At 35.7% G+C, this 10439-nt stretch overlaps 1 protein-coding gene across 2 annotated transcripts; it reads left to right on the top strand.

Moving 5' to 3' along the window:
* The first annotated feature begins 5446 nt into the window (after positions 1–5446).
* On the top strand, positions 5447–9924 carry LOC132056657 (peptidyl-prolyl cis-trans isomerase FKBP53). Of its 2 annotated transcripts, XM_059448943.1 has the most exons (11): positions 5449–5582; positions 5677–5750; positions 6378–6607; positions 6738–6874; positions 7514–7841; positions 8016–8159; positions 8412–8619; positions 8773–8860; positions 8936–8977; positions 9075–9123; positions 9463–9924. In XM_059448943.1, the coding sequence occupies exons 1-11, from the start codon at positions 5570–5572 to the stop codon at positions 9542–9544; spliced, it is 1395 nt and encodes a 464-aa protein (XP_059304926.1). In that variant the 5' UTR covers positions 5449–5569; the 3' UTR covers positions 9545–9924. The 2 variants fall into 2 exon arrangements, with proteins under 2 accessions (XP_059304927.1, XP_059304926.1); XM_059448944.1 differs by lacking the exon at positions 8016–8159 and having other exon boundaries at positions 5447–5582.
* Positions 9925–10439: the final 515 nt, after the last annotated feature.

Below are 10439 nucleotides of genomic sequence, written 5' to 3'. Positions count from 1 at the left end.
ACTTACGTAGTTTTGTAGTGGTTTGCACTATGCCTTGACAGATCTTTGGGGTGTCGTTTGTATTTTCGCACATAGCGTTTATCTGTGATATTGAGACTGCTTTTATTAATTAATTTCCGCATGTGATAACTAAAAATGGTTAAGTAAAGGGAAGGGTTCGCCCACCAGGGGATGGTGTGGGTGCCTGCTCGACCCACGAGTTGGGTCGTGACAATTTTTGCTCAATTTCGCATTGTTTAACAGCATTTTTTATCCTTTTCCGTAAAAAAATATATATTCTTAAGTCATTCAAAAGATATCTATGGTTAATACTCACAAAAATGGTGGATTTTTAATGTTAAAAGAAAAATACTAGTACCTACTATAACAAATAATATGACCAAATGATATAAAAAAAATTACACTAAAGTGTATGAAACTTAAACTATTATAAAAAAAAAAAAAAAAAAAATAAATAAATAAAATAAAAAAAAGCAAAGAGAAGTGTAACATGCAACTTGACCGTATTGGGGTTTCTATGTTTGCTCAAGCAAGGAGAAATGGTCTTTCTGTACCATATGCCCATGTATTTATGAGTTACCACAACTGAATCAACATTTAAGTTTGTACGGCCGTTATGGAAATGCAAAAAAAATGTGAAAATGCTGTTGAAATTCATGAGTTATAAAATAAATTCTATTTATTTTATGGGCCTGCTTCATAAGTATTCCTTTGTTCTGGCCTTTGTTTTACGGGATTTCTATATTACACAATAGCCTAATAAAGTTACAATAATAAATAATTTCAAGCTTTATTTTTCTAAGTAATTTTTAATGAATATAATTACAGCATAATAAATACATATATTTTATTTTTTATATAGTATATATCTACCAACGTTGATTACATATGAATACAATTAGGTGGGTAATTTTTTTTTAACCCTCCGAATAAAAATATTAAGATCCCGCGTTTCTAAAGAAAGTGTCGTCGTAAATTGACTAATGTTTGCCCAAATCTTATATGTTCTGTTGGTCATTAGGTGTCACCACGCACCTTTGCATCCCGTCGCCCGCGCAGTTTGCAATGCCATTTGGGGTGTGATTGAGAAAAGCTGGAGTAGGGTAATAACGTTGATCCAGATTAATTAGTCTCAAGATTTGATATTGTTTCATCCAATATTTAGTTAGTGTTTTAAATTATGAGTAACTAATCCTAGTTTAAATTAATGAATCAATTGATATTTATACAAAGAACAATGTGGTGTAACAATATCATAAAGCATTCAAAATGCCAAAACTACCCTTGCAGGTCTCCTCCAGGGGCGAATCCATTTATGAAAAATGAGTCACGTGAACCCATGGTCATCCGACTAAACTAAGTATATTAGGTATATAATCCTTAAAATATATCTAATATTAACTAAAGGAACACATGATCAAACTAGACTGAGTGGAGCATTGGTTAAGTATTGTGTTTAATCCCTTAAGGTTGTGGGATTAAACCCTACTAAATGCAATTTTGCATTTTTTTTTTTTTTTTTTTTTTAAAGAAAAAAAAATTCTAAAGTGAACTCATCCTCTTGAAATCTTGAATTCGCCTCTGATCTCCTCGAACTCCTTTTTCAGACCTTGTACAATGTTTAATCAACACAAGCTTAAGTTATACCCAATATATTCAATTTTTAGTACAACGAATTAAACAACCGAATAAAAATTAATCTCTATATTATTAAACCCAAAATTACTAATTCATATGTTACAATCATCGCATACCTTGTTATTAAACCAAACGTCCCCTTAGTATATCACCTATAAATGTAGTATTACTAAAGCCCAAAAAGTTCAAGAATGTGAATACACTGAAGGAGTGGTCCATTATAATTCATGGGCTTTTACTAATAAAACAGGATCAATTCGCAGTAATACCCTTATTTTGGGGTGGTCTTTAATTTTTGTCCATCAAAATGAAAGTATTTAATTTTTACCCTTCGCCTAAAATCTTAGGATTTCGGATTCGAACCCCTGCTCAGGCGAAAATTAAAAAAAATTCGCTAGGCAGAGTTTGCCTGCAAACTATGCCTTAAGGTAGAGTTTTGAGTAAAACTCTGCCTTAAGGCAGAATTTTATCTTTAGGTGCCTTAAAACTCTGCCTTGCAAATCAAATTTCTACCTAGCGATTTTTTTTAAAAAAAAAATTTGACTGAGCAGGGATTCGAACCTGGAACATAGGAGTTTTAGGCGAAGGACAAAAATTAAAGACCAATAATTTGAGGGGAAAAAATTAAAGACGAGTGCATTTGAAGGGCACTCCGCACAAAAAAATGATAAAACAGCCTTTTTTTTGCAGGGATTGACCTTCAAACGCTTTGTTCTTTAATTATTGTCCCTGAAATTGATGGTATTTAATTTTTGGCCTTCGCTTAAAAAAGTGGACGAAAATACCCTGAGGTTCTAGGTTCGAACACCCGCTCAGTGAAAAAAAAATTTGCAAGACAAGGCATCGCGAATATTCTGCTTTAAGGAAAAAGTTTGCCTTAAGACAAAAATTTGCCTCAAGGAAGAATTTGCCTTGCGAAATTTTGCAAGGCAGAATTTTTTTTTACGCTGCTGGAATTCTACAAAAGGCCTAATTTTGCAACGAAATTCTGTCTTGCGATTTATTTTTGACTGAACCAGGGTTTGAACTCAAAATCTCGATATATTTTAGGCGAAGAACAAAAACTAAAGACCAGCAATTTGAGGGCTCAAAATTAAAGACCACTCTCGAATATGGACAATCGTGCAAATTTCCCCAAAACAAGCATAAAGGAAGCAATTGCACGGTTTGTCCTTCAAATGTACTGGTCTTTAATTTTTGCCTTTCAAATGGGTTGGTCTTTATTTTTTAGCCTTCAGAATCGAACTTATGCCTATCGGGACATAAGTTCTTTAGGGACGCAGGTATAACTTATGAATATTATGACGTGTAACTTATGTCCCTCTAGGCATAAATTCGATTTTGAAGAGCAAAAATTAAAACACAAAGTAGAGACAAAAGTACAAATGACCCTAAAATTGCACGTTTTGACCTTAAAATGGGTTGGTCTCTAATTTTTTTCCTTTAGCAACCGCACTTATGCCTCTTTAGAAACTGAAGTCATGCCAAGACATAACTTGTGAGATATTATGATACGAAAATATAAATTTATGCCCTATGAAATATTTTAGTTGTGAGGGGCGAATGACCCTCAAAACAAGTCTCTCAATTGTCTGAACCTGAAAGCCTAAAGGTTGTAGTAACTTGGTCTTTTGGGGTGGTCTTTAAATTTTGCCCCTCATATTTGAAATCTTTAAATTTTGCCCTTCGGCTAAAACCCATCTCTAATTTTTTTCCTTTAGCAACCGCACTTATGCCTCTTTAGAAACTGAAGTCATGTCAAGACATAACTTGTGAGATATTATGATACGAAAATATAAATTTATGCCCTATGAAATATTTTAGTTGTTATGAGGGGCGAATGACCCTCAAAACAAGTCTCTCAATTGTCTGAACCTGAAAGCCTAAGGGTTGTAGTAACTTGGTCTTTTGGGGTGGTCTTTAAATTTTGCCCCTCATATTTGAAAACTTTAAATTTTGCCCTTCGGCTAAAACCCATGGGTTCCAGGTTCGAACCCCCACACAGTCAAAATTTTTAAAAAAATTCGCAAGGCAGAGTTTAAATTTCACTATGCCTCCACTGGCATACACTTGTGAAGGAATTACCAAAGTTATGCCGGACCCGACATACTTATGCCTTATGGGCAGACTTGACATAAGTATGCGGGGTCCTACATAACTTCGTAATTCTTCACAAGTTTACGGTCCGCAGATAAAAGTTTGCCCATTAAAAGTATGCCCCACCGGCATAAACTTGTTAAGAAATTACCAAAGTTATGCCAAAACCCGGCATACTTATGCCAAGTCGCTTGTCTGGCGATAAGTATGCCGGTCCAAAGATACACGCGACCCAAACCTTGCCTTGTAATTTTTTTTTTTTTTTAATTTATGCTTGAGCGGGGGTTCAACTCGAACCTCATAATTTCCGCGTGAACGCTCGGTGAGTTGCAATGCTAAAGGCAAAAATTAAAGACTAGCAACATGAGGGCATAATTTAAAAACCACAATATGAAAAGAAATGAATACCCCAAAAGTTAGTGGCAATCCGCGCAAAAAACGTGGGCACTTAAGGTGGTCTTTAAATTTTGCCCCTCATATTTGAAATGTTTAAATTTTTGCTCCTTCGCTAACACCCATAGGTTCCATGCTCGAACCCACGCGTTAGCCATAAAAATTTTAAAAAAAAATTCGCAAGGCGCTTTATTTTCATGCATGTCGCCAATTCAGATATATCTCAGGGTGACCATTACCAAAGTTATGCCGAATCGCATACTTATGCCTTGCACTTGGCATAAGAGGCGGTCCGCATAACTTTGATAATTCCTTCACAAAGTTATGCCGATCCGCGATAAAAGTTTGCCCATTAAAAGGATAATTTCGTGAAGGAATTATCAAAGCATATTGACCCGCATACTTACGCTAAGTTCCGCCCATAAGCATAAGTATGCCGGTCCGGCATAACTTTGGTAATTCCTTCACAAAGTTACGCCGGTCCAAGATAACTATTCTGGCTCAATCAACAAGCACGTATTTGGCACAACAACCAGAGATAAAATCGATTAGCTGAAACAAAATGCCTAAAAACTATAATGCAATTATTCCCCGCAGTAGTTGAAGTTCAACCATGTAGGTCCAACAACGAGAAGTAAAAACTAGAGCCCTAAACCAAAGATACATTGATAAAATCGTGTAATAAATGTCATTGACACTGAGAGATAATCCCTTTTAAAGTTGGCATATCAAATAATGTAAGGTCCAAAGAAAAGAAAATGACCTAACTAATGATGTTTTTCTGGATCTAAAGCAAAATCTACCGGAAAGCTCTTCAAGTATTTCATAACATTTTGAGAGATGGAATATCAAAGCAAACTTGAAGGCATGCATACTACATTTACAAATATTTCTATCAGATCCTATGGACTATGAAGATTTTATCGTGCCTCTTGTTTTCATTCCTAACACATAAATTGCAGCTTAACACATAAAATTTTATGCCGGATCCGGCATAAACTTGTGAAGAAATTATCAAAGTTATAAGCGTCGACCAGATACTTGTGCTAAGTTCCGCCCACAAGGCATAAGATGCCTTGTCCCAGATAACTTTGTAATTCTCGACAAGCATGTATTTGGGGCATAGCGAAATTTAAACTCATGTAATTTTTTTTTTTTTTAAATTTTTGACACAGGCGGAGTCAACTCCGAACCTACGGCTTAAATTGTTACAAAATTTAAAGATTTCAAATACGAAAAGAGAAAAATTTAAAGATCACCAAAAGAAGTGGCACTCCAAGTGCAAAAAAAATGAAAAAATGTAGTGACTTCGTAATGGGCCAAGCTTTCTGTGTGTATCCAAAAGGCCCACAAATACTTTTTAAAGATGTTAAGCGAGTAGGAAAACTGAAGGTTTAGGGTTTTAGAGAAAAACCCTGCTGCTCCCAATTCTCCTTTTGCAATGGCGTTCTGGGGTTAGTGTTGTCTCTTTCTTTATCATTTTCATATATCAATTCCACTGAGTGCATTATTTATATTTCTCTCATGTTCTTTTGTGTTTGCTTCCAGGAGTTGAATTAAAGCCTGGTAGACCATTCGTTCATAATTTCGAACAAGAGAGAGGAAGACTTCACGTCTCTCAGGTTTGCTTATATTGCTATTTTCTTTTTCTTTTTTTATTTTGGGTCATGAAGATGTTCGTGTGATTAATTGTACTTTTATTTTAAGAAAACTCTAGTATGCAAAATCTTTGGCCTTGATAATATTTTGTTAAAATTGAATTCTTATATTCTTGTAATTTACGTATATCTTCATCAATGTGATTGTAATGCTTAGAGTTGGTGTTTTGAGCTGCCATTGCAAAATGGTGGTATTGATGCTTGTTACGTATCGGGTTATTGAAAATGTCAAATAGATCAATTACTTTGTAGGTGTTATTTCTTAGGCAACATAGAGGATTTTTTTTGCCGGTCAGAATACATAGGAATTCTATCAAACAAAGAGAACAATTAGATAAATTGTTTAGGTTTTCCGCGTATTATGTTTTTAGTGTAGAAAGCATAATCCTCTGCCTAAGTGTTCTAACATTTTCGTTACGCCCAAAATTGGGATAGATAGTTCCTTGAGTTATATTGGTGCATAAGCAATTGAATTGGCTCATTTGGAAATCTTCAGGTGGTATTTCTGGCGTCCCATGTCAATTTGTACTCTTTTGATGCTACTTTATTTTACTGTTATGCTTATTTTATTTGTTTCTCCGAGTGATTCAGGCAACATTAGGCAATGGCTCGACAAACAAAAAATGCATAGTTCAATGTAAAGTAGGTGATAAGGAGCCGATTTACGTGTGTTCGTTTCTGCCTGAAAAATTGGAGACATGCCCATTGAATCTTGAGTTTGAGGAGGATGAAGATGTTACCTTCTCAGTTATTGGTTCTCACAGCGTTCATCTCTCTGGTTTCTTTTATGGAGAGAGCGAGGATTGCTGTGGAAATGGATCGTATCCTTAAAGATGCTACCTTTTAATCAGCTTGAACTTTACCCTTTTGATTTATGGAATCACATAAAATAATATTTTTGTTGTTGAAGATTTGAATCTATTTTCTGTATTCCTTGACATTGGTGTAAAGTGATGATTATGAAGGTGCTGGGAGTGATAGTGATGATCCTATCGAATTTGAGTATGACACGGAGGATGAAGACGAGGATGGCTCATCTGATGATGATTTTAGCATGTACCCACCTTCCCCTATTCCCAACAGTGGAGGTAACTTTGCTTTATACTTTTCTCTTTGGGTCTTGGAAGAAAACTGCCAATGGTGTACTTTGCTTTATACTTTTCTCTTTGGGTCTTGGAAGAAAACTGCCAATGGTGTACGTTAAAGTTGCAATTTTTCCTTCCCATTTTGAACATGTATAGTGATTGGAGAGAGGAGGTTTAACGCAAAATTTGAAATTTATTACTCGTCCGTCCAATTGATGTGGCATTCTTTGACTGGGCACTTAGTTTACGAAAGCAAGGATGACTTTTGAAACTTATTTTGATTGGAGATCAAAATCTGAAAGAATGGGTGTTACTAGTTTGGCAAAAATGCTGCAACTCAAAATGTTAACTGATGTGATTAAGAATGAGGATCCATTCAGATTACATGTGGTATCATGTTATCAAAATTGAATATTTTTCTGTTTATCCCTGGACCATGCTCAGTTTTCCATTCAAAAAAGTTGAAAAACTTTGCTTTCCAGATCTTGAGTGGGATTTTAATGACAGTAAATTGAAAATGAGTAGTAGAAAATGTCCCAATCACTGACTGCGAAGTTCAACTCATTTACTTCTTTTGATTTTTTCTGGTGAAATGCATAATTCCTTGTAAAATGCCTTACATTTTGTTTGCATTTTGTAAAGTGAAAATTGAAGAGATACTGGAGGACGAAAAGCCTACAGATGAAAATGGTACATCCAAAAAGTCAAAGAAGAAGAAAAATCAGTCAAATGGGACTGATGAGGGTAATACTGACAGTGCTCTGCTGGAGAGTGAAGATGAGGATGGCTTTCCCATATCTGCTCCCCGTGAAAGCAAAACTAAATCAGTGAGATCAAAAAAATCAGATGGAACTGAAGATCAGGATACCGAAGAGGAAGCAATAAATGAGAAGGCAAGAGATAATGTTGATGAGAGGAAAGGCTTAAAAAAGAGAGTTCGTGATGATACTAGCAAAGCCAATGATCAAAGGTGAAAACCATTTTACTTTGTAGAGTATATTGTGATTTGAGTTCAGGCTGCGGATATTGCTTAATGGTGATGACCTAAATTCTTCAGGGTATTATGTAAGGTTCTATCTTCTAGATCTGATAGCTTTCCTGATTTATTTTAGTGATGATAGTTTTCTTCTTATCCTACAAGCAGCGGAGACAATGCTAAGCAAAATAAAAAGAATAAGAAGAAAAAGTTAGTGGATGGGGAGGAATTGGCTCGTGAGGATGGTTCGAAGAGCAGTGCCCATCCGGCGCATTTAGAGGCTAATGATGGTCAGAAGTCAACTGATGAGAAGTAAGTTCCGCTCTGTTGTAGTGCAGAATAGAAAAGAAAACAACAAGGCTAAAAAGTATTCTGCTTCGTGAGTGAATCTGGATTGTTATGTGCGTAACTAAAGGGGCCATCTGGCTTAAAGTCTTGTCCAATTGCAACTTCTGAATTCTGACTAGCTTCCAGATGCTCTTATTCTATATTTTATTAAACTCCATTGCTTTTACTAGTAAGAAGCCTAGTGTGTTGATCCTTTCACTAAATATTGTTCCCCAGGGTTACTGAGAAAAAGAAGAAAAAGAAAAAGAACAAGAAAAATCAACAGGATGACAAAGCAGCAGTTACAGAACAAGATAAGAAAAATGAGTCACAGGAGGTAGAGGAGAATAAGCCTTCTCATGTGAGGTCCTTTGGAAATGGATTGGTCATAGAGGATTTGGCTATGGGCAAGCCCGACGGGAAAAGAGCTTCCCCAGGAAAGAAGGTCTAGTTTTCTTTCTTGATTATGTGTTCTCTCACTCTGCTGTTTCATTTTATACTTTCCGTGGAAAGCAAGGAGATCTTGGTAGTCTCCTCTTTGATGAACATGTATGGAGTATACTTCCATTATTGATAATGAGTTTCTGCCACTGAACAGATTGGTGTACGTTATATTGGCAAGCTGAAGAAGAATGGCAAAATATTCGATTCCAATATTGGGAAAAGACCTTTTGAATTTCGTTTAGGTAATATATTTGATCATATGAGAAGATGGCTTCTATTTATTTCAATGTGTTAAGCTTAGGTTTTTGTGCTTGCAGGTATTGGTGAAGTTATAAAGGGCTGGGATGTCGGTGTAAATGGTAACTTACTTGGATGAGTGAACTGATCGTTTCTCTGATTTTATAGTTATATTTTCGCTGTTGAGGAATAACATATTTATGTAAATTGCACTATCAGGCATGCGCATTGGGGACAAAAGAAGAATTACAATCCCACCAGCCATGGGGTATGCGTTTTCAGTTTCTTTTCTGTTTGCAATGTCGTGTATAATCATCATTTGTCATTATTCTTCTGTTAGTGCAACAGCGTGAAAGCCTGTCTTGGTCTTGTAAAATGCAAGAGCATGGAGATCCTCAGCATGGCCCTAAATAGAGTGTTCCCTTGCTTGAGAGAGCATGCGTCACTGGAAAAGGAAATTCAGAAACCAAATTAATCTTTTCAGAAGCAATTTAGTAGTTTCTGCCTGTTGGGCGCACCCTTTGAATTTCTCCAGCCTAATGAATTTAAGCTGTCTTCCTAGTTTTCGGCTAACCCTGCATGATTGAGCAATGGTCTTTTTTTACAGGTATGGGACTAAAGGTGCTGGTCGTGACATACCACCCAATTCATGGCTGGTATTTGATGTTGAGCTGGTAAACGTTAATTGATCGTGCCTTCACATGGTGGACATTTTTGCCCTTTCCGCAGAATCCTAAAATTGTTGCAGTCTTCTCTTTAAGCAAAAACAAGTTAGCTTCACCTGCTGGAAGAAACTGTACAAACTATAAAAGTAGGGCATGGATTTGCCAATTTTGTAAGACGACTCAATTTCAGACTACTGCCAAAATTTTGAAGTATCATATGACTTGTCGAGAGTACACTTTCAGTTGAAACTTGTGGCCAAAAGCCTTGAATGATCATGTTTTGCTTAGCCTGAACTGGTAATATCTGTTCATTTAGTAAGGTTTGAGTTGTTCTAGGATATTTCTGTTGGTTCAAATAGAAAAGTGAGAGAAGTTGGATTACTTCTCAAAAATCTTTTGTTGGACTATCATTGGTTAATGTTTGATGCATGACAAATTTGAAGTTCCAAATGTTAATTTTTTAAACTTATTTATTGTTTGTTATTGTCCTTGTCAGACATTTTAATTGCGTTTTATACAGGATTTTAGGAATCAATTATCATTTGAGAATATTTAGTTTATATAGTCGAGCTTCATTCTCCTCCCAACAGACTCAAAACTTATATGTCCTTGTCTAGTTTGAATAGGTTAGGGAGCTAATTCAATTAGAGCTTACAGTCTTTTAAGAACTATGCAATTTAATCGAAATAACGGTTGCATGTTTATATTGTTATCCTATGGACGCCACTTTATTTGGGGTTTCAGTTTAAACATTAGTTAATCCCATTATTTAGCAATTTAGTACCAATGCTAAAGGAATCCAGTATCTAATATTATGCATTACCACAAGCTTCGCATCATACTTCTAAATGTTATTACTACATCCATGATAACGTGATTAACTCCCATAATTTTGAAGGGCTTGAAATAGTAAATGCTT

Source organism: Lycium ferocissimum, chromosome 5 (assembly GCF_029784015.1).
Source record: "Lycium ferocissimum isolate CSIRO_LF1 chromosome 5, AGI_CSIRO_Lferr_CH_V1, whole genome shotgun sequence".
Classification (NCBI taxonomy): Eukaryota; Viridiplantae; Streptophyta; class Magnoliopsida; order Solanales; family Solanaceae; genus Lycium; species Lycium ferocissimum.
Note: the sequence above shows the minus strand (reverse complement) of the source record. Positions and strands in the feature narration are given on the sequence as shown.